Source organism: Alternaria ethzedia (genome assembly GCF_023757985.1).
Source record: "Alternaria ethzedia strain BMP 0044 chromosome Unknown scaffold_11, whole genome shotgun sequence".
NCBI classification, from domain to species: Eukaryota; Fungi; Ascomycota; class Dothideomycetes; order Pleosporales; family Pleosporaceae; genus Alternaria; species Alternaria ethzedia.
Window position 1 is genome coordinate 702111 of NW_026056204.1, and position 27658 is coordinate 729768.

Below are 27658 nucleotides of genomic sequence, written 5' to 3' on the forward strand. Positions count from 1 at the left end.
ATTATAGAAAGACCAGGATCGCAGAAACTACTCAGATAGTCCTGCGCGACTGAAGAAAGACTTGCGCTGCTGAAGTCGCGTGCAGAGACGAGCTTGTAGAGACGTAAATTGGACGCGTCGTTGTCGGGCAGCTTGAGAGCAGCTTCAAACGAGATTGAAGTCATTGCGATAAAGGAAAGTAGAAGAGAATGGAATTGGCATTTTTCGCCCTACACGAGCAGGATAGCGGAGTGTCGTTGAAGATGTGGACGCGGGCAATGCACCTAAGGAAGTGAGAGCGCGGTACTGCTAGGATGGAAGTCGCGTCCCATCGGCGTTTGACGTCACAGCTGCAGGCGCGCGCGAGTTTCGCGTGGCGGGCTTGAAACCACGAACACCAACCAACAGTCGTTACCTGCACTTTACGTTCAAAAGAAAGCGCTGCGACTAAAGGAAATCGCTGAGACGACTAAAGGGGGTACAAGAAAATAGGTGGGTTCCCAGCTTTCGCGGCCGCTTGTCACGGCTTTCAGTGGCTGTGAGCCGCATCGATGCCTGCATGCATGCGTTTGTACATCCCAAGATCACTATACTCACCCAGAACCGGTTCCCATGCTTTTCGGTTTGGCATACAGTTGGGAGATGGAAAGCGATGCAGAGGTTATTGAAGGTGCCGTATTGAAGGGGAGAAAATCCGGAAGAACGGCTTCTCCTCCACGCGTTACCCCAAGCGAACGCGCTTTGGACACGCAAGGACCGCAGCATAGGAATAGGGCGTCCTACTTGTCAAAGGCATGCGGACCTTCTGCAATCTGGCGCATCGCAATGCAGCATCTCTCGAGCCTGCGGTTCCTACCCCGCTGCAGTCTAGAAGCATGCGTTCCATTGGGACGGATGCAGCCTTCTACAGCTGACCTCAATCCGTGCGAGCCCTGTATCTGCTGCAGGGGCTTCATCCTTCGCACATGTGCTTACGCCGCAAACGTGGCTGGTAATTTGTAGTAAGACGGAGAACGGACAAGTGTCTCGACCTCGACAACATCATGGTTGATAATAACAGTAGCCGGGTTACGGGCGATATCACACCCTCCGCTGTGCCAATCGTACCGAACATCAGCTCAAATCGGTTACACGTCATTATCGTTGGACTATGGCTTTGTCTTTTCTTATCTGCCTTGGACACTACCATCGTCACGACCGCGCTCATCAAAATTTCGAGTGATTATGGCGCTCTGGAGCAGGCGGCATGGCTAATTACCGCGTATCTACTTACATATAACTGTAAGACTCATTCGCCGAGGGGTCTGGTCACTAGACTAACGGTGCAGCTTTCTTGATGATCACAGCAAAGCTGAGCGACATTTGGGGCCTCAAGAGTCTCCTCTTACTTTGCGCGTCAATCTTCCTGGTATCCTCAATGGCTTGTGGTGGAGCGCAGACAATGACTCAACTAATCGTGTTCCGCGCCTTCCAAGGCATTGGAGGATCTGGCCTCTACAGCTTGACATTCGTCGCCATCATGAAGATGATTGTCCCTGAGAAGATTGGTTTCTACTCCGGGATCGTAAGCTCGGTATTCGCTTTGGCAAACCTGCTAGGACCTCTACTCGGTGGCATCATCGCTGATCGAACAACTTGGAGATGGATATTCTTCATGAAGTATGCAAAGCGCGGACTATCGAGCTGTGCGGGCTGACTAGCATTAGTGGCCCCATAATCGGTGTCGCAATGGCAATGCTGTTTTTCTCGATGCCTGCATTCGATGACGGTAGAACGAATCTGCAACGCATACGCCATTTGGACATCTATGGTGGCATCTTGTCTGTCTGCTGGCCTATACCTCTCATCTACGCCCTTCAGGAAGCCGGTGTGTTGCATGCCTGGGGCAGTGGTGTTACCATCGGACCACTTGTAGCTGGAATCGCTCTCCTGGTACTCTTTGGGTTGTATGAGTATTGGATATCGTCCAGAACGCAGAAAGCCCCCGTCTTTCCTGTACACTTTCTTCGGAATGTATCCATGGCGTTGACTCTGTTGTAAGTCTGGAACACTGCAGTCGGACTCCGCTAACAACGGGACAGAAGTCAGTTTCTCTTAGGATTCGCATTTTACGTTGTCTTCGTCCAGCTGCCACAACGCTTTCAGGGAGTGAATTTCACAAGCGCGGAGCGTGCCGGTATCCTTCTGCTTCCTGCTACCGTTGTGACTCCGATTGGTGCTATGGCGTCTGGACTAGCAGTAAAGAAAGCACCAGTTGAGATTGTTTTGATTGGCTCGACAGCGATCGTATGCGTTGGTATTGGACTTCTTAGTAGTTTGCCGACCTACTCTCATCTGTGGCCTGGACTGTACGGTTACGAAATTATTACTGGTCTTGCTTTGGGTCTTGCAAGTCCGCCATATTTCGTGCTTGTCGCTACCTCAATTCCAGAAAAGGACATCGCTGTCGGTACCGGAGCGCTCAATATGGTGCGGACGCTTGGCGGATGTGTCGCCGTCGCCATCTGCTCTGCAATCCATCGCGAGCACTTGAACACAGGGTTGTCCAGTTTTTTGAGTCGCGAGGAAATCAGGGAAATGCAAAGTTCGACATCGTTGATTGCGCACTTACCGGATGCGGCGAGGGATCGTGTTGGTGTTGTCTTTGGTAACAGCTGTAAGTTTCAGTTCCCTGGAAATATAGCTATACGAGACATACATGCTGATTAGCACCACCGTGCCAGACAACAGACAGTTCCAAGTCATGCTGGCGTTCACAGGACTCAATGTCATCGTCGCGGTCATTTTAGCCATCGTCAGAAAGCGATCCGGGCTATTCGGCCTCATACCTGAAAGAAAAGAAGGGAATGAGTATGTGGAGGCTAAAATCGACCAGAGCGGGCCCACATCGAGTGGAGCGCTGGCTCAAGATACTTGTGAGAAACAGGCTTCTGAAATCGCGGCTACACACAGACCGGATGATAACGCGGGCGCGTGCCTTGGAAAACGATCATGAACAATTTACGGTATATCCACATTGTTGGTCACGAGACGCTGTGTGGATACTATCATGGTGGCTCCATGCTGAAGCATTTAGCGATTTCGGCACTACCGCAGTAGGGAAGTCCGGCAGGAAGCACCGAATGGACGGGTACCGAGCCTTGCTTCAGCGCATCGATCCGCGCCTCTCCTTCATGGGATTTGATGACACTCTCTCGCTAGAAGGATTAAAAAGCTGTACATTTTTCGACTTACAGTGTCGAGAAGTGCTTAATTCCGCACGATTATATCCGTATTGCTAGCAGATAAGCACTTGGTGATGTCTAAGCAAGCAACGTCACAAGCGCATGCTTATGTGGAAGCTTAGCCGTCCCCCGCATCTTTGACCCCCGCACACGTTGCAACGCCCTTCACGCTTGAATGCTCGGCATACAACGCCTCAATGCTCGGCACCCACAATGCTGTGCCGTTGAGATCTGAAACGAATGTGCACATCGTTTGCTTCAAAGGATGAGGCGGCATCAAATACGTTCTGTCGACGCTGTATCGTATCTTCTAGACGGCCACTAGCGGGGGATGTGAATAGTGGGCCACATGCGACACGAGCCTCCTCGTCACAACCACAGCTTATTACCGCTGTGAACATGGAAAGATCCAAGGAAATGAGTAAATGCTGAGGATATAGAATCAAAGTTTCAGCATAATCATACAGTCAGTCAGATACTCACATGAACGGCACTTCGCTCCTACTTCTGAACCCCGACTCTCCGCGGGAGAAATTCCCATGGTGAAGCCAGGGATCGGCAAGCGCTAGGGAGTGGATGGTGGGGATTGGATCCTGGAGAAATGCACACCAGTCCCTGCCGTCATCGGAATAAGATCATCATGAGTGGACTAGATGATAGGCGGCTCAATAGCCTCGGGCTGATGATACCCCAGCCGCTTTCTCCAGTGGTTCGACAGTCGGTGACGTTCTTAAGGGACTGCGTCTCGCTCGCTGATCGAGGGGTAATTCCGGACAAGCAAGTTCCCAGTTCCATGGTTGAGATTACTGACTTGTGATTCTTTCGGACCGCGATTTGTTGCTTGACGTTCTTGCGCGAACCCTTTTCTGCGCTCTGGGCACTGGAATTCACTAAGAGGCTTGTTTGAGGCTTGACATCTTGCCCAGCTACTAGCTCACGCCCTGTGTCTACGTTAACAACATGGCCTCTGGAGTAGAGCGGCCGATTGATAGGTCGAGCGAGGAAGAGAAGACTATCGGCGAGGAGCATGTTGAGACGGCAAAACATGTCCACACGATCGAGAACCTACCTGATCCCGATGCCGGTCTCAGCGAAGAAGAACGCGCTGCGCATGTAAGCCACATCTCAGCTCCTTGCCATACACATACTAACATTCACCCCACAGGACAAAGCCCTCCTGCGCAAACTCGACTTCCGACTAATTCCATGGCTCTCCTTCCTCTACTTGATCTCCTTCCTAGATCGCACGAACATTGGCAACGCCAAAGTCGATGGCTTGCAAGAAGATCTCAACATGACTGACGGCCAGTACAATGCCAGTCTGACCATCTTCTTCGTCAGCTACTCCGTCTTTGAGCCGCTGACCAATGTGCTGTTGAAGAAGTTACGCCCCAGTATCTTCTTACCACTTATCATGATCTGGTGGGGGATTTGCATGACGTGTATGGGGTTGGTGCATAATTATGCTGGTCTTATGACTGCGGTGAGTCTTTTGCGGTTGGTAATCTGGTATCAAGGGTAATTTTGCTGACGACGCGTAGCGGTGGTGGCTGGGATGTGCTGAGGCTGGACTGTTTCCTGGAGTGAACTACTACCTGAGTTGCTGGTACAAACGTTCCGAGTTCGGCATCCGAGCTGCAATCTTCTTTTCGGCTGCCGCTCTAGCTGGTAGTTTTGGTGGCTTACTCGCCGCTGGAATTGCGCAGATGGGAGGCGTAGGCGGAAAGCCAGGCTGGGCGTGGATCTTTGTAAGTGCACCTCGAACGCTTCCTCTTACCTGTGACCATGTTGCTGACAATAACCCCAGATCCTTGAAGGTCTCGCCACTATCCTCGTAGGAATAGCAAGTTACTGGATGGTCCACGACTTCCCCGCCGAAGCCACGTTTCTCTCTCCTGACGACCGAGCGCGCGTTCTCCGCCGTCTACGCGCCGATAAACAGGCCTCAGCTGCGCACGAAGAGTTCCAGACCAAGTACTTTTGGCAATCTATCAAGGACTGGAAGACGCTCATGTTCAGCATCATCTACATGGGCGCAGACGGTTCGCTCTATGCCTTCAGTCTCTTCCTGCCCACCATCATAGCTGGGTTGGGCTATAAGTCTACGACAGCGAACCTGCTTTCCGTGCCACCGTATGCAGTTGCAGCTGTGGTGACGGTGGTAGTGGGTTATATTGCTGATCGCACGCAACAAAGGGGTTACTGCAACATGGGAGTCTCGCTGTTTGGTATTGTGGGCTTTGCCATGTTGCTCGGGTCTGCCAGTCCGAACGTTCAGTACGCGGGCACATTTTTGGGAGCTGTGGGTATCTATCGTAAGTGAACTCATTTAGCAGCATGGATCGCTTGGTTCTAACATTCTCCACTAGCAACGATAGCGAACACTATATCCTGGGCCGCCAACAACGTCGAGGGCGTGTACAAGCGTGGCGTCACCCTTGGCTTTGTGATAGGCTGGGGCAACATCAATGGCGTCGTTTCGTCGAACATCTACCGCAGCAGGGATAAGCCGCGCTATTTCCTGGGACATGGTGTGGTTCTGGCGTATCTGACGTTGTGGCTGCTTGGCGGTAGCATTGTGACCCGATTTCTGCTTGCATGGGAGAACAAGAAGAGGAGGCAGGGGGCGCGGGACCACTGGATTGAGGGTAAGAGTGAAAAAGAGATTGAGGAGATGGGGGACCAGCGGCCAGATTTCTTATATACTCTTTAAAATGTAGGATTGGAGCTTAGGCAGAACAGTAGAGCGGACTCTAGGCGTGTCGCAATAGACATGGCACTGTCGAAACTTCTGAACCTTGGCTTGTTGAAGTAAGCTTCCAAACTTCCGACTCATTTTCACTTGGATAGTAAACGCGTAGCTCGATAAAGTGCAGAAATGGTATATTCGACGGCGTGGTTGCTCATGGTATCTGGGAGACAATGTTGCAGCCTCGGAAAGAATCAATAAAGTGCAAGTTCGCAAGCTTTTAGCCCTGCGCCCGTAAGTCGAATACATGCCGTAAGATTAACGCCGCCCAATGCATGTCGTTTTATAAATTGGCCTCTCTCAGGTAAAGGTCAAGTGCTCCAGCTCACGCACCAACCTTGCGAGACTTGACGCTGTTCGCGCGTTCCTTCCTCTCGTTGCGGCGCATCCTCTCCTTCCGGTCTTTCCGATTATCCGCCCTCTGGTCGTGAGCCTCACCGGTCTTGGCTTCCTTCTTCTCGTCAACCTCGACCAGCCAGTCGTTCTCGCCCGCCTTGTTCTTGCCCTTGTAACCCCACTTGGGTACCCAGTCGCCCGTGGCCTCGTCGTAAGCCAGCTTGGTGTCGCGCTTCGTGTTCTTGATGCCCTTCTTCGCAGCGAACTTGTCCCACTTGGTGGGCTCCTTGGCTTCGGGAATAGGCTTCTCGCGGGGGAGGGGTGTTGTCGGCGCGGGAAGCACGAGGTGGACGCCCTCTGAGTTTGACTTGATTTCGCAGGTCGAGAGGAGCTGGTTGATGAGGGCTTGAGCGGCATCGCGGGCAGTGGCAGCGAGGGTGGCTTCGTCGGCGCCGGCGGGGACGGGGTTGGGGTCGTTTGCGAGCAGGTTGCCCAGGTCAAAGGTGAAGGGCGTGGACTTGTTCACCGTAACGGGTCTGTGTTGAGTCAGCAACGGTGTGGTAGAGGACAAAGCAAGCATGCGACGTACAGTCGGCTGGAGACGGTCGAGTCTGCGACGGAAGGTGCGCCGTTGGACTTGACGTCCATGGCGCCTCCGTTGATTTCGTCGGCGAGCTGGGAATGCGTGGGCGAAGTGCCACCGAGCGCGACGCCGCCGTCCATTTCGGTGTCTGACATTTTGCGAGGGTCGAGTGGTGTTGGTAGAATTTCACTTTGCGCGCCTGCTGCCAAAAGTTCAGAATAAATTTCGAGTCCGTGCACGAGCGGCGGACTCCCGAGGCTGCGACCATCACAGAATTCGTCTCTAGCATCGCCAATTCGCCCATTGCGGAGGGCCAGAGCCTCGACCACCTGTCATGCCGCCGTCCACATGTCTCCGGAGCTTCTCGCAGCTGTCGCTTGATGCCGCCGCCCATGGATGCATTGCACCGCGCGTGCTACGCCCCCAGATAGCCTGCTTTTCCACGTCGTCCGCCCGCTACGCCGTGACAGGACCCAAGAAGAAGGGCATGACCGCCGCCCCCAAGAAGGGTGTCAAGTCTCTGAACACGAAGAAGGGCAGAGGAGCATCAGGAGGTGACTCGGGCAAGCGGCCGGCCCAAGGAGAGCGAAAAGCCCAGCGGAAGCGCATCGTTCTGAGCAACGACAACGCACTCGAAGTATCTTCGCTGCGGGACCTCACCAAGGACAATGTGCTCAGCGAACAGAATGAGGGCAAGGTCATGGGACTACCGCAAGAGACTGTAGTGGACGCGCTGCGAGCCGTCGAGGCATTCAAGACAAGCCAGGGATGGGGTCTGTTCCGCCGACCAGCCGTGTTGATGAGGAAGGAGGCGATTGAACTCGCGAGGCTGTTCAACGAGGCCGAGAGCTCCAAGAAGACGATAAGACGGGTACTATGCGGACAAAGAATGAGCGGGAAGAGCACATTGGTACTTCAGGGCCTTACCATGGGTTTTCTACGGGACTGGTTTGTGATCAACATCCCAGAAGGTATGGACTGTGGTTTCGAGGCAGAGACATGCCACTGACAACTCCCAGCCCAAACCCTCGTCAACGCGCATACAGACTATGCGCCTCTTCCCAACTCAGAACCGATGCAGTATACTCAAGATACGTACACGGCAAATCTTCTCCAGCAAATCCTCCTGTCCAACGGAGCATTCCTTGCTGCCACAAAACTGAACACGCAGCCTGAACTGCCTCTGCCGCTTCCTGCGGGTGCTACACTGAAAGAGCTGGCGGCGCTTGGTATGGCCAACCCCGAGGCATCATGGCCAGTCTTCGTCGCGTTATGGAATGAACTATCTCTGCCCGGTCGTCCACAAATTCTGCTTGCGCTCGATGGCCTGTCGCATATCATGCGCCACTCCGAGTACATGTCTGCAGAAGTAAAGCCAATTCACGCTCACGACCTGACTCTTGTACGCCACTTCGTCGATCACCTTTCAGGTCAAAGGAAACTACCCAACGGCGGCGTGGTGCTCGGCGCAACATCACGATCAAACGCGCCTACGTCACCAGCCATGGACCACTGCATCGAAGCAGCCGAAGCCCGTCAGAAGTCTGCAGACAAACTGCCAGAATGGAACCCCTACAAGAGCGTAGACTTGCGCGTCATGGAGGCTCTCAAGGATCTCCACAGCGACTCCAAGGGGCTTGACATTATCAATGTCGGCGGGCTGACCAAGGAAGAGGCCCGGTCGATCATGGAGTACTACGCCGAAAGCGGGATGCTACGACACCAAGTCAATGAGGGCTTCGTGGCGGAGAAGTGGAGCCTGGCGGGTATGGGCAACATTGGCGAGCTAGAGAAGGCAAGTGTACGGATGCGGTTGTAGTTGTATTGTACTGTGACACGAATTGTAAATCAAGCATATCAATATCAAGTATCGTTTGGTATTGCTAGTTGTAACGGCATATTCAGACCAACGGCCTTTCCCATGGCCCCTATCCATATGGTCAGATACTCATCTGCAGTTATGACGCTCTCGACACTGGCCTCCATCACATCAGCCGTCTGACATGGATGGATGAAGAACACGGGCCTGTTGGTGAGCGGGTGCTCCTGCGATGGTTAGTTGAATCCAATACATGAGAATACACTTCTCACGGTAATGGTAATGCCTCCAATGACACCAACATTCTCTGTCTGCGCTTTGAACTGTGGCGGGACCAAGTGCTCGTACAACGTAGTCATTGTCGGCGGATACCGGTGCTCAGGGTCACAAATGCTGATGTACAAGACGGGCACGCGATAGACATCCGATAGGACAATATCGTAGTCTACAACTGGCTGGGGTGCTACGGCGTCGTGAAGAGCTTCCTACCTGAATTGAGCTCGTGTCGGCAGATCAGGGCCCTGGCGTCACCCACCTCGTCGTCGTCTACTACTTCCTCCTCTTCAATAGCGTCCCGATCATGCACCGCAGGTCGATCTGCGCAGAACGGCAGATGGGTGGTAATGTTGAGATATACGGACCCATTTCGGTGCCTCTTCTCCACGGAAAGCCACTCGTGCTGCGCGCTACCTCTCAGCTGGAAGCATCGCTGCAGCGCATCGCAGGCCTGCTCAAACTCAATTGCATCGAGGAGAGGAAAACCTGGAAGCATGCTTGTGCGTGGTTTTGTTCGGGCTGAGTAATGCAAATGAGGAAGCTGTCATGGGTGGCAGAGGTGTAGCCGGTGCGTCACTCCGGGCCACTTAACAGGGCGGCAGGCTCGCCACGCGCAAATCGGCAGGGATGCGACGCGACTTCCCCGGCTCCAGGGCTTGGCTGCCTGCAACATCGTCCAAGGCTCGAGGGCCTGCGGACGTTCAATCTCAGTCCAGCTTAGCGGCCCAGACTCGCCCGCCCTTACTATTCGTTTCCATCGTTCGCAACACTATGCTGCCTATCTAGACAGCCATACCCGCCCCAGCATTGACCCCGTCTCCGTCGCCGTCTCCGTCTCGACTCCACTACTCGCCCTTGTTGTCAAGATGCCGGCCCAGACTGAGAAAAGCCAGCTCAAGCGAAACCGCGTAGGTAGCCGTTGTACCGCCAAGTATGTGACTGGGAGCGGGCGCTGACGCTTCAATTGCTGTAGTACTCGCAGGGCGAAGAGGCCGAACCAAAGCGCACTCGCCACTCGCGCCTGTCGCCGCCTCCCAACGGCCGTCTTAAGCAGGGACCGTTGCCTTCGCCCGTAACCCACAAGGAATCCACCGGAGATGCTTCGGAAGGCTACAAAGAAGGCACACAGAGCCCCCCGCCTAGCAAGCCAAGCCAGGCACGCGGTGGTCTCTCGTCGCCCCCATCCGACACCCAGCCCTTCTCCCAGTTCGTCTACCCGCCCGACAGCCGGACGTACGCCGTAGAAGATGAAGAGGAAGAAGAGGTCTGGGGCTACCTGGTGCCTATGGATGGCCGGGACAAAGACGTGCTAGTACTGCGCCGCCGACAAGCATGTCCTGTTCCTCAGGCACTCGTTGGCCAGACCGAAGGAACGGAGCGGGTACCAAAAGAAGAGTACAAACAGCAGGAGGACAGGTACGAGAAGGAGAAGCAGGAGCGCGGTGTGCCAGCAGGTGGCTACCTCATCGGTCGTCACAGAGAGTGCGGTAAGTCGCGAGAACAGTCCCTGCAAAAGAGCGCTTGTCTGACCATGTCACAGATCGAGTCCTCAGTTCACCCACCGTCTCAAACCGTCACTGTCTGCTGTTCACAGAGAAGAAAGGCGGCGATGTGGTCGCTGTACTCGAAGACTTGTCTGGAAACGGAACATTTGTCAACGACATCTTCGTTGGACGGAACAAGCGACGCGAATTGCGCGAAGGTGACGAGATTGCTATCTTGGACCAAGCCCGCTATGTCTTCAGATACCCGTTGAAGCGCAACACCCACCGATTCCGACAACAATACACCATGCAGGAGCAGTTAGGCAAGGGACATTTTGCTTCAGTATACCTGTGCGCAGAGAAAGCGACAGGCGTACGGTACGCAGTGAAGAAGTTCGAAAAGCGTTCTGGTCCTGGCGAGAAGTCCAAGGTCGAGGGTCTGCAGCAAGAGATTGCCGTGTTGATGAGCGTTAGCCACCCGGCGCTGCTGTGTCTCAAGGACACATTTGATGAGGATGATGGTGTCTACCTAGTGCTCGAGCTCGCGACTGAGGGCGAGCTGTTCAACTGGATCGTCATGAAACAAAAGTTGACCGAGACGGAGGCACGCAAGGTGTTTGTACAATTGTTCCAGTCGGTTAAGTACCTGGTAAGTCCCCAGATACCCTTCTGGTTCAACGTTAACACATATCAGCATGAGCGCAACATTGTACACAGAGATATCAAGCCCGAGAACATCTTGCTCACAGATAAGGATCTGTCGATCAAGTTGGCTGATTTCGGTCTTGCCAAAATCATCGGCGAAGAATCTTTCACAACCACACTGTGTGGAACTCCATCATGTATGTTGTTCTATTCCAAAGTACGACAGTATGCTAATGTTTCTCAGACGTTGCGCCCGAAATCCTGGAAAATTCCAACCACCGCCGCTACACCAGAGCTGTCGACGTTTGGTCATTGGGCGTCGTCCTGTACATCTGCCTGTGTGGATTTCCTCCATTCTCAGACGAGCTGTACAGTGAGGACAACCCATACACACTATCACAACAGATCAAAATGGGCCGCTTCGACTATCCGTCACCGTACTGGGATTCCGTTGGCGACCCTGCGCTGGATCTCATCGACAAGATGCTCACAGTCGATGTTGAGAAACGGATATCGATTGATGAATGCCTGCAGCACCCGTGGACTACGCAAGACAGAATAAGCGTCACCGACAGCACAGACGGTCTTACGGGGGCCATATCCAAGCTCGATTTCTCCAAGCGCAAGATACAGCGGGAGCGCACTATGCTTAGTAGCATTAACGATGTTAAAGTCACCCGTGTCATCAACGCCGCTGAAGGCCAGGAGCCCGTCAAGGTTTACGCAAAGAATGGAGTTGAGAACGGTACGAAGATGAATGGCAAGACCCATGGTGCCGCAGAGGTAAGGCCTGCCGATGAGCGGAATCCTAACGAGTTTGTCGAGATGGGCGGCAAAGGCGATCAGACTCTGTACTCGGAAGAGGAGGACGGTTCCCGCTATGCAACTGACCAAAGCCTTGCATCCGCACAGAGCAAAGGCCAGGTGAACTGAGATGGTGTGGTATTTCTTTCGAGCGGAGCGTCTGGCGTATTCTGAGGGTTAACGGGTTATGGAGTTCTACGGCAGCACAGGCAGAAGTGTAAAACAGTGGGCTAGGGGGCAGTACACGTACTGCGGCCTAGTCATTTAACGGAGCATAGCGTAGTAAAGATTACATTTTGCACCATGACCCTACTCGTTATCCAAAGCTGCCACAATGCCCAGAATGCCCATAGTAACTAGGGCCGCAAGGCTGTGAAGTAGGATGATGAGAAGTCGACTACCCATAGTTGTACCTATGCAAAAAGCCCAGAATTGGCCAACGCAAACCCCAGAAAGCCAGTAGAAGAAAACGTTCCCATCGTACATCGATCCGATCGAGCAAACTAGACTTGTACCCAACATAGCCAGGAACCACCATTTATCCTTCTTGAACCAAGTTTTGAGGCCGTTCCGAATACTATGAGCTTTCAACCGGGAATCGGGATAGGCGTGGGAGACAGTGCCGCCCTGTATCTCTCTGTCAATCCTTTCTTTTAGTTGCTTTTCTCTAAGCATTGAATGATCAGTGTCCTCGATATCGAGCTCAGTCGTGATAGCTGCTGCTAACTTGAGGACTGCGCGATATTCTCCACGAACCTCTTCAAACTGGCCGTTGCTCGATGCGATGGCGTAATGTGTATAGATCCACATGATATAGATTCCTATCGTCCATGTGAGCAGGAGTGTGAGGCTGATGATGAGCTGCAAAAGCGAGAATCCCCATTTGTAGTCCTGGGGTAGATGTTTAGTATGACATGAAGTTCTCTCTAAATCCCGGTGACGACCTACCCCAGTGTTCTGGCACTTGCCGTAGAGCTCCATGTACGTGCGATCAAAGGTTTTGTTATCCCTCACCCAAGTTATATCTAGTAGGTCAGGAGAGTCTTGACCTCCGAAGTCTTCGACTTCGCTTTTGTACGCAGAGACGTTGAGGACAGGCGATTGTATGGGCGTGTCCCTAAATTGCGATGTTTCGTTTCGGGTTCCGCCGAGTCCATGTTCTTTTACATCTGTGGCTGCTGAGCAGGTACACCATAGAGACCATGCCCGGTCTTACATTGAGACACATTTGCTACTAAGTTGCAGGTAGAGCTGTGGGAACTCGACGGCTCGGTAGAAGTGCAATATACGTCTGGGCTCAGCACGGGATCATCTAGATGTCTCGGTCATTGACTGATTCTATTTGAACGGAGACGGAAGGGAACAATATGCTCACATGGAGTTTCCACGTCGCTGATCCAGTAATCGCCATTTTCGCCAACTCTCCAGCCATCGTGAATGACATAGAGAACCCGCACATACTTGTCGAAAGGGACAAGGTTATTATCGCCATCTTGGACACGAGATACAACGTTGGAGTCGTAGCCACTCATAGCGCTCATGAGCGTCGGAAAAGCCAGGATAAATAACATGGTGGCAACCATGAAAACCATAGCGGTTTTGGAACGTAGTCTCCGCTGCCGAACGAAACTCTTGATAGTCCGGCATGTCGATATCAGTGAAGCATCGTTCTCGATAAATATCGTCCGAAATACTCGATAGGTGACAGGTTTGGCTTCCATGCATATCGTCAGATACCTTGCGAACTCCCGCCACGATACAATCGCCAACAATAGTTGACCTCCACGGCCCACAGCCTATCATTTGTCAGTATCAAATTCTGTGCCTTCGAACTGCGGCCAGCTCACAACGTCCCATATAATATCAATTGCCTTTGCTTCTGCGAATGTCAGATGTCCTCCACCTAATGTAATCTGGAAAAAGCCAGATGACGACCACATGCTGTAAGTCCTTGGATCTAAACGAAAACTGCCGTCCGCTTGACAAGCCTTGAGGTCCGAACGAAACAGCCACACCGCTCCGATGGCGACTAATATCAGAGTGACTATAAGGCCGGAAATCCAAATGAACCCAAAGAACCAGCCAAATCCTCGCAGCCATTGTGTCGATTTGAGGTCTCGCTTGAGATCTCGGAAGGCGGCACGGACGCTTCGAAGGCCGTTGCGGAAGTTCATAACCACGAAATCGATTGGAAGCGACGTCTGGATTGGAAGGAACGATGGTAATTGTCTAACAATAAAGAGTGTGCTGCCAGGGCGATAACGACTTTATCTGAAGGTAAAGAGAAGGCTGAGACATAGCCACTGCTGACATGCGTCTACCAGCCGTGGACCCCACGCCTCCCTTCAACCGGCTGCGCTCATCTATGTGCATCGATTGCTCAGCCTTTGACAGCCTGCCAACCTACGAGATACGACGCTAAGCAGAGCAAGAGTATGAGCTTGTCACACCGCCCGCTGCTGCCTCGCATGTTCAACCATCCATGGTTAACGATGTGTAGCTGGAGTCCATATGCTGCAGCTATACCGACGGCGTGTTGGAGGCAAACCGGAATAACATCAACAACGAACCAAAGCGCAGTAATGTTTAGACACCTGATGGAACAAGAGCCGTAACGGAATAGGCTAGGGATAAGTACATGTACTGCGCAGTCAGATAATAGAGCATGGCGTAGGAAGTATAGAATTCGACACTGCTATGCTGTCTCCTTCGGGTTGTGGATAAGGTGATGTATCCCTCAGACCAATGACGTGGCACGACGTACGATGGGAGGGTATTTGGTTTGGATGGCCTGTCAGTGGTGCCATCGTGTCTCCTTTGCACGGGTGCGCTAAGATCCGCAAGCCGGTCCCTGCCAAGCTCTCGACACCGCCCACCGCCCGCCAGCCCACCTGCACTCATCCACTCAGACGCCGCCCTGTACGGCTATAGTATGATTGGATAGCCTGGCCCCTGCGCGAGCCTCAACCCGTGGGAAATTTATTGAGGCGCGTCCCCGTCAACAACGCCATTCCCTCACGCCCTTGACTTCTGTTGTTGCTTCTTGTCGCGCAGTATGGGTCTCCTCGCCAACGTCGCCGGCCCCTTGGGCAACTTCACCTCCACCTCGTCGCTCCCCGTCCTCGTCGCCGCCGGCTTCGCCTCCTTTATCCTGCTCGCCGTCGTTCTCAATGTCCTGAAGCAGCTGCTGCTCAAGAAGCCCAATGAGCCGCCCCTCGTGTTCCACTGGCTGCCCGTGATCGGTAGCACCGTCACATATGGCATGGACCCGTACGCGTTCTTCTTCGCCAACCAGAGGAAGGTGTGTAGGAGATGCAATGCCAGGTTGAACATGACTGACTGGAAGTAGTATGGCAATGTCTTCACCTTTATCCTCCTCGGCCGCAAAATGACTGTGTGCCTCGACACCACTGGCAACAACTTTATCCTCAATGGAAAGATCAAGGACGTCAACGCCGAGGAGATCTACTCCCCGCTCTGCACACCGGTCTTTGGCAAGGATGTCGTATACGACTGCCCCAACTCGAAGCTCATGGAGCAGAAGAAGGTGCGTACAACCCAGTCTCCTAATCGATCCATAGCTAACGCGAAGACAGTTCGTCAAGTTCGGTCTCACCCAAGACGCCCTCCGCTCCTACGTTACCCTCATCACACAAGAATGCGAAGACTTCGTCAAGCGCCACAAGGCTTTCAAGGGCCAGAAGGGCACTTTCGACGTCCCCAAGGTCATGGCCGAACTCACCATCTACACCGCCTCTCGTTCGCTCCAGGGCCAGGAAATCCGCAACTCGTTCGACTCCAAGTTCGCTGAACTATACCACGACCTCGACATGGGCTTCTCACCCATCAACTTCATGCTGTCTTGGGCCCCGCTTCCTCACAACCGCGCGCGCGACAACGCGCGTGAGACGATGATCAAGCTATACTCTGAGGTTGTTCGCAAGAGGAGATCGGGCGAGGTTAAGAAGGACTCTCCCGACATGATCTGGCATCTTATGGACTGCAAGTACAAGGACGGCACACCAGTTCCCGAGCACGAGATTGCCGGAATTATGATTGCGCTGCTCATGGCTGGTCAACATTCGTCCTCTTCGACCATCTCCTGGATCATTCTTCGATTGGCACAAAACCCCCACCTAGTCGAGGAACTCCTTGCTGAGCAAAAGACGGCTCTTGGTGAGGACCTCCCACCGCTAACTTACGAAGACCTCCAGAAGTTACCCCTCCACACTCAAGTCGTCAAGGAGACCCTCCGTATCCACGCCCCGATCCACTCTATCATGCGCAAGGTCAAGCAACCTCTTGTCGTCGATGGAACAAACTACGTTGTACCCACCTCCCACACGCTCATGTCCTCGCCTGGTTTCTCCGCTCAGCTCGATACCCACTTTGTCAACCCCTCCGTCTGGGACCCTCACCGTTGGGACGCCGAGCACCAGCAATACGACGAGGAGCGTGACGACGCCGACCAGGAGAAGATTGACTACGGTTGGGGTGTTGTGTCCAAGGGAACAAACTCTCCCTACCTGCCCTTTGGCGCTGGAAGGCACCGATGCATCGGCGAGCAATTTGCCTACCTCCAACTGCAGACCATTCTCGTGGCGTTTGTGCGCGAGTTTAAGCTCAGGAATGTGGGTGGCAGCAAGGACATTGTCAACACCGACTACTCGAGTTTGTTCTCCAGGCCGTTGGCTCCCGGTGTTGTAGAGTGGGAGAAGAGAGAGAAGGAGTTGTAGACGACTTCACAACCCTTCATTGCTCTATGAAGCTTTGCGTTTTTAATGATGGGTGCATGTAGATACAGGCGGTTATCCTGCTTTCTACGAGCATGAGCGCGCATGAGGTTCTGGGTTCCGTTCCATGCCAACATAGAGTTTGGGATTAGTATATTAGTTAATACTTTTGGGTATCTAGGAGGAAAAGATGTAATGAGAATCGAACATAACAGTAACATGCCTTGATATGAGTTTAGTCGTGTTGTAGAGGTTCCATGCCGGATAAGGCCGACTAGGTCCATAGTGCATAGCCGAGGAGATGTCATAGCCTTCCGGTAGGTCTACCGGAACCTCTAAAACTGGAGCGCGTCATCTTTCCTAGTCACGCATCCGAATGAGGCTGTCATTTCGCACCTTTTCACATACCTCGGTCTTAATACAGATTCACCCTGCGTTATGTCAAAGTGGTAGAAAAGACTTGGAAAGCCAGCATTTGCTAGATCTACTTACCCAAAATCGGTTTCACGCTGAGCTTCAGGAGAACAAAATCGAAGACTATCCACGACGAGGATAGATTATCAACAGAAGAGAAGACTAAATAATGGACGACATGCAAAGATTGAAAGTGGATTACCCATGGATTCAGACGCCGCTGGTGGTAGGCGCGCCGATGCGCTTGATCGCTCTAGCGGACATGGCTGTTGAAGTATCGAAAGCCGGTAAGTTGAAGAAGCGACTATCATGCCAATACGTTCTCATGTTCTTGCCGTGGGTAATCTGCCTGACCAAGCCCCTCCATCTTATTTCAAGCTTTACAACACGCGTTAGCACTCCAAAATCATCCTAACCAACCCACACAGGAGGAATCGGCTTCATAGGCGCAGGAACAGACGTATCAGATCTAGAATCCCACATGCAGCACGCAAAAACACTCCTGCAAGACACACCTGCTGCACTACCAACGAAAAACGGAACACTCCCCATCGGTATTGGCTTCATAAACTGGGGCGCAGATCTCGAAACGGCCATCCCCATCATCGCGCAACACCGCCCAGCAGCAGTATGGTTCTTTGCGCCTTCATCCACAACATCCCTCGTGCAATGGGCCGAAGCAAGTAGAACCGCCTCTCCTTCGACGAAGATCTGGATTCAGATAGGCAGTGTAAAAGATGCTGTGGAGGTAGTCGAACAAATTGGCCCAGACGTCCTCGTCGTCCAAGGCACAGACGCGGGAGGCCATGGTCTCGTTCAAGGCGCAAGTATAATTACCCTCCTCCCTGAAGTCGGCGACGCCATCAACTCCTTCCATCACCGAACCCAATGTGCCAAACCCATCCTCCTAGCCGCAGGCGGCATATCCGAATCCCGCACCTTCACCGCGTCCCTCACTCTCGGCGCCTCAGGCTGCGTCTTGGGGACGCGTCTACTCGCCACCCCCGAAGCAGCCATAAGCACTGGGTACCGCTCTGCTATCATGCGCACCACCGACGGCGGACAAAGCACCGTGCGCACTAAAGTCTACGATTCCCTGCGCGGCACGAACTGGGCGGAGACGCATAATGCGCGCGGGATTATTACGCAGAGCTATGTGGATGCTGTGGAGAAGGGGATGAGTCAGGAGGAGAATACGCGGTTGTATCGCGAGGAGATGCGCAAGGGGGATGAGGGGTGGAGGGAGGGTGGAGGCAGGATGACGGCGTATGCGGGGAGTGGGGTTGGGTTGGTTAGGGAGGTGAAGGGGGCTGGGGAGGTTGTGAGGGATGTTAGAGAGGGGGTTGTGGGTGTGCTGGAGAGGGTGGGGAGGAGGGCGAGGCTGTAGAGTAGGGGAGGAAGAACGGGACTGCGGCCTTCCTGATGCCCTCTTTCGTAGGTTCCTAAGATGGAGATGCGATTCATCTGGAAGGTGGAATGTACATATACATACATGCATGTTTGGAGTTCGTTTCTGTGGTGGAACATATGAAAACACATAGTGGGTTGAGATGCGAGGGTGCGATGATGGAATCGTCGCTCGGATATTTTGACACATGGTAAGAAACAGAAGAGCATGCCACCTACTAACTGCTCGTTCGTATACTCCTGACGGCTGCCACGCACATAACCCCCAAGCCATGCTCCGTTCCCGCCTGCTCTTTCCTGTACTCCGGGTATTTTTGCACCGGATGCGTATGTGACTCGACGTTGGTAATTTGATACTCGAGCTGTACAATCTGCAGCCCGCGGCCGTTCGGAACACTCTACAAAGCCTTGGTCGCCCGGTACCTGCCCGTCTTGAGGTTGAAGGCACGCTGGTCCTTCAACCACCTTCTGTATCCAGCCACGCTACCAATCTTCTCGCCGTAGTAGTCCGGTGGGGGGTTCGCGAGCGAAGAGGCAGTAGGGTCGACGCGGTGGCGCTTGATGCGGTTGAAGAAGGCTGAATCTTTCTACACACACTACCGTCAGTATCCGCCATCTCATCACTCTCCAGACGTGACTTACCCGCGTGAATTCGCCCAGCACACCCCTGTAAGCCAGATTGAAGACCTGGTTGCCGAAAATAGGCCCAATGAGCCATCCCACAGCCATCATGCCCAAGGTGCTCAGTCCCATGAGCATGAAGGGATCAAAGCCACCGAGTTGGGCGGAAAGGGTCGCGTCATAGCCATTGTTGATCATGGTGGTGAGACCAAAGTACGTCACGCCCACGGCGCCGACTCCCGAGCAGGCCTGGCCAATTCTCCGGCGCGTGCGGCGTAGGGCGAAGAAGGCGTTCCATGTGAGTTGGGGTTGTGCGCCGGGCGAGTTGTTGGCCACGGGCTGTGCGGGCGCAGTCGATGCATGGCGTACTATCAGCCTGGTGGGAAAGGTGGCGCGAGAGGCGGTGCTCGGGCTGCTGCGCTGTTGTTGTGGGAGCTTGCTTGGTCGTGTGCATGTGGAGAAGGAAGTCGCGGCGGCGGTGGATGCGGGCGCCAGTATCGCGGGTGGGAAGCGGCTGGCAAAGGCCCTCGCGGGACACAGTGCACTTCGTGTGAGCATCGTGGACGTGTCGTGGACAACCGTGGGGCGGCGTCGTGAGGTCGCAATCGTACCGCCAACTTTCCGCTTCGATAGATGTCAGTAGCTGCAGATTGCGGGCCTTGGCGATTGCGGAGAAGCGTCCTGCACTGTCGTCGCCGGATTGAGTTTGCCCTGCGCTTTGTGTCTTGCAACGACCTGGACTGTTGCAGCTCTTGATCCGTAGTATTTTGCGAATGCGCTCAACGTTGGCGAGACGTCATTTCTTCATCTTGCTCGGAGGCTGCTGACTCATCCGGTCGGCCATCTTCTCCACACTATGGGTCACGACCGTCTCTTTCGAAACTTCTACGTTGTCTAGTCTCCTGTCATCTCACGGCAAATCATGTGCTTCATTGTTCAGATCAACACGTCTCCTCGGCTTTTGTTACGTCTCCAGCTGCCAAGGGCAAGCCACGAGTGGTATGCCCCTCCGCAAGAGCTGTGCAGAATCTGGCAATGAGAGGCGAAGGCATGTGTCCAGTGTGCCTCTTCACAAGCTCAGATTCACCTGATCAACACTTTGTTTGTCAGGCCTTGTTAAGGGCAACCCCATGGGTTGTGCCTGCTACACGCACGTTCAATACTCACCCTTGTCTCCGTGCCACGCAAACAATACAGACGCACAGCGGTACCGGTCCAATGGATACGTACTTCATTCCTCAGGCTCTTCCTTCATTTCTGGGAATCATGGTTCAGCGCCCGTACCTGCAGTTGTCGCCCACCGGTGTGGCGCGATAGTCACGGGTCTGGACACGGGTAGGTCGATCGTTCAGCGAGACCACCACAACCTTGGAACGCTATGATATCCCTGTACACTATGCCTCGGCGACTGGGGATGGTCTAGCTGCTTTTGGTGCCATGCTTGAGGCTTGTCAACCGCGCAAAGGCTTTCTTGTGAACTTGGCCCAGAGTCTGAATCATTGGACAATGTAAATCGGAAAGACATGCAGGTTGTCATTGTAGGTGCTCAGCTTGAGTTTCAGTCTGTTACCACGGAGAAATCATATTGTCTCTGAACAGTGGCCAATGCCGTGATTCGGTGTGAGATGAACGAAGTATATCAAGTCTCGTTATTATAGCAAGTCAGCCAGTCAAATGAATGATCTGCCAAGTCGGGGTTCGGTATCTCCACGTCCTACTGTTGCCCTCTGCCTGAGACCAACTGCTCGCTATGCAGCAAACTCGTCCCCGCCCACTCTCCCTGAACATCTCCACGAAATGTCCAGCTCCATGGCGCGCCATCCGTCCCCCTACACCGCGACGCGCAACCTATCCATCAATGTCTGCATTGGTCAACGCCAACCATGAAATCCCTCCCGTGCCTCCCTTATCCTACTGGGACCCGGACACGCCGTCACCTATAGCGTCTGACCGCTCAGAAGTCTCGCCAAGCTCACCAGTGAACCCATTCCTCGCTCCGCCCAAGTCCCCAATAGAGCAGCAACACCTTTTCCCAAAGGCAGCACCTCTCCTTCCGGCCTCCCCTCTATCAATCTTTGACAGTCCAATGTCGCCAATGGCAGTCACATTTCTCCGTACACCCACCCCTTCGCCAACCAAGGCGACGTTTCTTCTTTCAGCCTCTCCAGATCTATCCCCGCGCTTCTTGCTCCCACGCTCACCGCCTCCTTGTACGGTGGGGAAGAGAAGGGTTTCCGTATACGATGTTGTGAAGGATATCGCAGAGAGGAGAGGGAGCGTCGCTAGTATGGTGAGGATGCAAGAGACGATGAAGTCGGAATTCTACCAGTCGCTATTCTTGAAAAGACAAAAGGAGACGAGTGGTTATTCGGGGAACGAGAAGAAGGGAGCGAGGACCAAATGGACGATAAAGGGAATATGGAGACGATTGACTGGTGGCAGAAATGATCGGGAAGTCGGAGAAAAGAGTAGAACTGCATTGGGCGTGGATCGCATGAAGATATCTAGGCCTCAGAGCCTTGTGTCTCGAGTTTAGTTATTACCTGAAGTTATTGCATGATTCAAAACGTGCCTCCAGAGTCGCCTACCGTGAGTTTGAAGAACACCCATATGGTAATAAAGCGATAGTTTTGAGATGTCAGTTCGATACAGGAATCAAGCTGACTGGAAAGTATCCACGGATCGAATGATACAGGCTTGAGTGAATCATTGGCGCGGATATGGAGTTCAATGGTAGATAGTGGCAACGGGACGCTGACGAGCTAGCGAAGAATGGGTTGCGAACCACGGGTGTCTCGGAGGTTGATCGACGTAAAATCTCCAGATGCCATCCTTTCCGATAGACAAATCAGCTTGTAGAGGATCTCGTGAGTAAGGCGTTGCGATAACCCCTAGAGCACCAATGACGTGTAACCTAGTAATCCCGGTGAGTGGATTTGTGGTGCGAAGCGGGCTCGAGATGCCGTTGATACCGAGTTGTGCGTATGAGCAAACATCTTCAGAGTAGAGATAGTGCGATTGTTGAGCAATGTTGGACATATTATTTGCGACACAACACCTTATGCGCAAACCTCAGGGTCCACTGTGATAAAGGCGTGTAATGCGGGTGGAGGCGTAATTCTCGGCGATACTGCTGAGAAACCACCAGCTCGGTGCAGGTGGGCTGTCGTACTGGGTGTCACGGCCGCTTATGCGGCGAAAAGGTCGGTCAGACTTTAGCGTAAGGCACACTGTGGTCAGACCGCGCCAGACTGGCTATTGGCTCCGCTGGAACTCTGGATGATACCATTGTGACATTCGCCATGGCAGGCGAATGCCAGGGGAGCGACGTCAGGCTCCGTGGCCGTGGTAGGAGTGAGGTTATCTTGGACCAAGACCAAGTGGATGCCGGTGGATGACAGTGGATCCTAGGGTGGTCCCAGGCGCGGATCGAAGCACCCCAACATACGACGCTCAGACAGGTGGTTATCAGTGGAGTCGCGCTAACAGCAGATGAGCGAGCGTTTGCAATTCGAATTTGACAATATCGCGATAAAGGATTCTGGTAGACCCTGATTTTCTGCGGGCCAGTATACAGTGGCCAGGCTGCTGGATCAAGGTGTTGTGATTGATTTGTCGACTGGTCCGATACGCAACGCTTCCAAGACGTTCAAGAAATTCCAAGCACCATTGGCATACTGCACTAAGACGATTGGGGAAGTACCCGAGCCTGACTCCGTGATTGGCTGCGATTCCTGGGGCAAATAGTTGTGGTTTTTCGGGCATCAGCACGGTGGATCTGGGAGCCGGTGCCGTTGGATGGGAACGTTCGCCATGAGGTGTCAAACACGCGACGTCGCACCTCTTATGGAGAGGATTTGGCTGTGTGGTTCCCCCACGCAGTGATAACGGCCTTCTCGAAGCGGGTGATGGAGCGAAGACGGGCCTAATTATCGAGGAAACTGAAACGAGCGAGGGATTGTCGTGCTGGGATGCGAGGTTAGATGGGCAATGTAACGCAATACTGCAGTGCCCATTACGCCCGATAACACAACACACGCCGCAATCACGAGCGCTTGGCTTTGCCTATTCGCGGACTTCGCGATGGCAACTCTGAAGCGCCCCGGAGCGCCACCGATGGAGTGGTTGACAAACAGTAATGTTGGAGAGGCATCGCGTCTCGGGCTAACCGAGGCGGAGATGACGGAAGCGAGCGCGCTAGACCGGCCCAGGCAGGTGCACATGGAGGTGGGGCACGTGAGAGGCTTCTCCAGACTACACCAAGTAAGCGCAACCATCCGGCTGCAGATAAGACGGCCGGTATGCACCAACCTCGATTCGCCAATTGGGGCAGCTGGCAAGGAAAGCGGCGTTGGATCCGAAGAAAACCGCGGTAGCCAAGGGAGCCCAGCACTGCAATCAGCGTTCTAGAAAGCCTGCTAGAACTTTGCTAAATCCGTCTCTCGCGTCTACTCGCAGGTCGCGCATTCGTTATCAGTCTGGTTTGGGACCAATCTCCGCCCAGCGACCGGGTCTGACCAAAGGGCACCAAGGGCCCCCTCGAAGCTCACACCAAGCCCTATGCGCCACCGGCCGATTTGCTGTTGCGGGGAGGTCCCAAGCTAATCCCAAGAGCCGCGGCGGGGCGCCAATTCACCGTCCTTGTTAGCGCTACCCGCTTGCGGCGAACGCTTGTTCTGGGTGCACACGACCAGCCAACCAAACACGGCGCCAGTCTATCTTTCGTCAGCCTGGCCCTTCACTGTAATGGAGGGGTGCCAAGCTGTCGGCTCGTGCGCCTCGTGCATCAATGAACGGGGGTCCCTGTCGCTCGTTCCGCGAGCCCATCTCGAACCTGGACTGGATAAATGTCAATTGCCTCCCCCTCCGCTGATCCATATCTGACATTAAAGAGCAGCCGGTCCCAGGGTCTCTCTCGACTTCATCAGTCTTTTCTACCCCCAGCACTGACCTGTCCAACCGCCCATCATGGACTACGAAAAAGGGACCCCGCCTAATGAGAAGACTACCGTCCCTCACCCGACTGTCGAAAGTCATGGTGAGGAGGCCGCCGACTGGCGCGACCAGGAGGACTTCATGACCCGTAACGGTCTCAACATGAAGTCTTTCCAGCGTCGTCCCCAAGAAGGCCCTATGGTCGTCCTCGACAAGTCCATGAAGACTCGCCATCTTCACATGATTGCCATCGGTGGTTCCATCGGTGCTGGTTTCTTCGTCGGTTCCGGTGGTGCTCTTTCTAGGGGTGTAAGTTGCACAGTACGCGGTCACTTCCGGATATGAACTTACAATTCTCTAGGGCCCTGCCACGCTTCTCATTGATTTCTCAATCATGGGTATAATGATCTTCAACGTCGGTATGTAGAGATCACACTTGTTTTGCGCACGCAAGCAAAACTGACACGGCTTGCAGTCTACGCTCTCGGTGAACTCGCTGTTATGTACCCCGTCTCCGGTGGTTTCTACACCTACTCTACTCGCTTCATTGATCCATCCTGGGGTTTCGCCATGGGCTGGAACTACGTTTTCCAATGGGCCATCGTCTTACCTCTTGAACTTCTCGTCGCCGGTTTAACAGTCCAATATTGGGATGGTGCCAAGGAAATCAACGTCGCTGTCTTCATCACGGCTTTCTGGCTATTCATTTGTCTCATCAACATCTGGGGTACTCTGGGATACGCCGAAGAAGAATTCTGGTCGTCGTGTATCAAGCTTGGTGCAACCGTCGTTTTCATGATCATCGCCTTGGTCTTGGTTCTCGGTGGAGGACCCAGCAACGGCATGTACTCTGAATACTGGGGAGCGCGTACCTGGTACAACCCCGGTGCCTTCGCCAACGGTTTCAAGGGATTCTGCACCGTCTTCGTTACCGCAGCCTTTTCCTTCTCCGGTACCGAACTTGTCGGTCTCGCTGCCGCTGAGACTAAGAACCCTTTGAAGTCTCTTCCTGGTGCTATTCGTCAAGTCTTCTGGCGAATCACCCTGTTCTACATCCTTGGTCTCACCTTCGTTGGCCTGCTCGTCGAGCACACTGACGAGCGTCTCATCGGTAACTCCTCCGGTGACGCCAACGCCTCGCCCTTCGTCATTGCTGGCAAGAACGCTGGTTTGATCGGCTTTGACAGCTTCATGAACGTTGTCATTATGGTCTCCGTTGTCTCCATTGGTGTCTCTGGTGTCTACGGTGGTTCGCGTACCCTCACCGCCCTCGCTGACCAGGGTTACGCCCCCAAGCTCTTCACCTACGTCGACCGTGCTGGACGTCCTCTTTACTCCGTTGCCTTCATTCTTATGTGGGGTCCCCTAGCCTACATGAACTTGGCCTCAACCGGTGAGACTATCTTCAACTGGTTCGTCGCTCTTTCCGGACTTGCCGCTCTCTTCACTTGGGGTTCCATCTGCCTTGCCCACATCCGCTTCCGCAAGGCTTGGGCTTACCACGGACACACCCTGGATGAGATTCCATTCAAGGCCGCTGGTGGTGTCGCTGGTTCGTGGCTTGGTCTTGCCATTATCGTCATCGTCTTGATGGCACAGGTAAGACTTCATCTGATCACCTTTGTAGTACATTTGGCTAACATGATCATCAGTTCTACACTGCTGTCTCCCCTATCGGAAAGAGGCTTGGTACTGCCACCGACTTCTTCCAGGCATACCTCGCTATCTTCGTCGTTGCTGCTTTCTGGATTGCCGGATACTTCTGGAAGCGCGAGGGATGGCTCCGAACTGCCCAGATGGACGTTGACACTGGCCGTCGTGAGCTCGACTGGGACCTCATCAACGCGGAGCGTGCCGAGATCGCCACCTGGCCCGCATGGAAGCGTTTCTTGAACCGCATCTTTTAAGCTTGTCTTTGCATGAGTTTATTTTACGGTCTATGGATCGTTCAAGTGTCCCGAGTCGATTATCAGTCGATGAACTTTTCCATTATCGACTGATACATCATGTTCGCCTTTCATACAGGTGATCTTAAATGTTAATATACCCCTTCTTTCAACGTCTGTGCCATATCGTGAATGCCATGGCTGCTGTGAGATAGTTCGCGGATACCAACAACTCATACATTAGCCTAATTAATGCTTCGGCTTCTTTCCATCTAGAACCAGACGACAAAGTGTTGCCCCTTGGCTGCTTTCTCATCATGCGCACTACACCAATAAAGCTTTCTTGTCTTAAGATGGTCTTGCGCTGCCAACCTTCTTGAGTCCAAGATCATCGCCTCAGCTCCGCTGCTCAGAGTAGCCAAGTCTCTTTCTTTTTCTGTTGTGACTGCACCTCAACAAATAAGAGATTGAACAACATAGAGCTTACATTACTACAAATTGTTCTGTTTTGCTCGTCTCATCCAAGTGTGGTCTGCAGAACTGTTAAGCTTTACCTTGTATAAGGTGATCGTGTTGTACAAACGATCTTGCACAGATACACACAGCAGACGTATATCACATGCGAGCTTGGGAGTTTGAAGAGATAAGGCAAGAGTTACGAGACTTGTTGTTTGCTAGCGAAGCGTAAAACAGTATCAAGACTGCGAATTCTGTTGCTATTCGCTACTTCGCAGAGACGCTGCCACAGTCTGAGTACCGCATACGCTTCGAGAATTGAGCCATATATCTGACCCCAATTAAATAGGTCACATCAAGAAAAGGAATCCATGAATTCCTTCACCTCTGGCGCTTGACCACCAAAATGCTTCTTCGGAAGAGCCGTAACTTCCAGACCGTGCAATGATCTCGCTCGACTCACTGTGTTCGCTGTTAGCTTGGTATCACTAGGGTAGATATGGTTTGACGTACGAGCAACATATACTTGGCTTGGATCGAAAGCCTTCTGCAGATTGACCTTGACTTTATCCATTGTCATGCCCTGAGCCTTGTGGACGGTAATAGCATAGCCTGCCATCAGAGGGATTTGAGTCCTGGACAACAGGCTATAGGGCGTAGTGTCGCCCAGCTCGAGGCTCGAACAATTTGGGAAAATTGTCCTTGTCTGGCCGTCATCGAATTTGACTACCGGCCAAGGCTGGTAATTGTTTTCTTCGGCATATCTCCGGATCTCATGGTGCTCGTACGCGGCGTGTGACCCAGCGAGAATTGGCCCATCGCTTCCACGTTCTTCGCTTTCCTTACGGGCCCGGGGTAGCTTTCTCTCGTCATATTCCTCAAATTCTACGATGACCCCCTGTGACCCGTTGACCAGACCAGCTTCAGGATCCAGATTGTGCTGCAATACAACTCGCATGTCTTTTTTGAACTGCAAGACTGATTCATACCTGTGTTGATCCTGCGGAGGAAAGATTAGTACGATGTCTATGTATGCGACAAGTGGCGACTCACCAGCTCTTTCAGCGTACCATCCTTGTTTCTAAAGTTGTATTTCTTGAACTCTGGGTTCGCCTTACGATGGTCTGGTTTCCAGTTGAAGTAGTCTTTGCAAGCGAACCGCCAAGGTTGAGATGGGAGCGCATTGATGCACTTGTTGTTGATGCGAAGGACGTCTGCTCTATGTGGGTAGATTTCCACTGCCCCTTCTGCTAAACATTCATGGTTCAGAAGCGTGTACGCATCATCCTCAGGGATGTCTACATCTG

The 27658-nt window shown here is 53.2% G+C and overlaps 8 protein-coding genes across 8 annotated transcripts; 6 read left to right on the plus strand and 2 right to left on the minus strand.

The window, feature by feature from the left end:
* Positions 1–4163: 4163 nt before the first annotated feature.
* Positions 4164–5916, plus strand: J4E87_005484 (uncharacterized protein; the record flags this gene model as incomplete). The annotated part of the gene is made up of 5 exons (XM_049377097.1): positions 4164–4316; positions 4369–4686; positions 4745–4951; positions 5011–5518; positions 5573–5916. The coding sequence occupies 5 exons, from the start codon at positions 4164–4166 to the stop codon at positions 5914–5916; spliced, it is 1530 nt and encodes a 509-aa protein (XP_049233322.1).
* Positions 5917–6277: 361 nt separating this feature from the next.
* Positions 6278–7026, minus strand: J4E87_005485 (uncharacterized protein; the record flags this gene model as incomplete). Its single annotated transcript, XM_049377098.1, has 2 exons — positions 6278–6824; positions 6878–7026. The coding sequence occupies 2 exons, from the start codon at positions 7024–7026 to the stop codon at positions 6278–6280; spliced, it is 696 nt and encodes a 231-aa protein (XP_049233323.1).
* Positions 7027–7205: 179 nt separating this feature from the next.
* Positions 7206–8690, plus strand: J4E87_005486 (uncharacterized protein; the record flags this gene model as incomplete). The annotated part of the gene is made up of 2 exons (XM_049377099.1): positions 7206–7842; positions 7891–8690. 2 exons carry the CDS (start codon positions 7206–7208, stop codon positions 8688–8690), a joined length of 1437 nt encoding a protein of 478 aa, XP_049233324.1.
* A 1142-nt stretch (positions 8691–9832) lies between these two features.
* Positions 9833–12028, plus strand: J4E87_005487 (uncharacterized protein; the record flags this gene model as incomplete). Its single annotated transcript, XM_049377100.1, has 5 exons — positions 9833–9874; positions 9940–10453; positions 10507–11099; positions 11145–11292; positions 11340–12028. 5 exons carry the CDS (start codon positions 9833–9835, stop codon positions 12026–12028), a joined length of 1986 nt encoding a protein of 661 aa, XP_049233325.1.
* A 2926-nt stretch (positions 12029–14954) lies between these two features.
* On the plus strand, positions 14955–16635 carry CYP51B (Sterol 14-alpha demethylase; the record flags this gene model as incomplete). The annotated part of the gene is made up of 3 exons (XM_049377101.1): positions 14955–15200; positions 15249–15446; positions 15496–16635. 3 exons carry the CDS (start codon positions 14955–14957, stop codon positions 16633–16635), a joined length of 1584 nt encoding a protein of 527 aa, XP_049233326.1.
* Positions 16636–17308: 673 nt separating this feature from the next.
* On the plus strand, positions 17309–18433 carry J4E87_005489 (uncharacterized protein; the record flags this gene model as incomplete). Its single annotated transcript, XM_049377102.1, has 2 exons — positions 17309–17333; positions 17475–18433. 2 exons carry the CDS (start codon positions 17309–17311, stop codon positions 18431–18433), a joined length of 984 nt encoding a protein of 327 aa, XP_049233327.1.
* Positions 18434–18851: 418 nt separating this feature from the next.
* Positions 18852–19632, minus strand: J4E87_005490 (uncharacterized protein; the record flags this gene model as incomplete). Its single annotated transcript, XM_049377103.1, has 2 exons — positions 18852–19040; positions 19096–19632. The coding sequence occupies 2 exons, from the start codon at positions 19630–19632 to the stop codon at positions 18852–18854; spliced, it is 726 nt and encodes a 241-aa protein (XP_049233328.1).
* Positions 19633–24042: 4410 nt separating this feature from the next.
* INDA1 (Amino-acid permease inda1) lies at positions 24043–25916 on the plus strand (the record flags this gene model as incomplete). Its single annotated transcript, XM_049377104.1, has 4 exons — positions 24043–24318; positions 24371–24428; positions 24485–25608; positions 25662–25916. The coding sequence occupies 4 exons, from the start codon at positions 24043–24045 to the stop codon at positions 25914–25916; spliced, it is 1713 nt and encodes a 570-aa protein (XP_049233329.1).
* Between the last annotated feature and the right edge of the window lie 1742 nt (positions 25917–27658).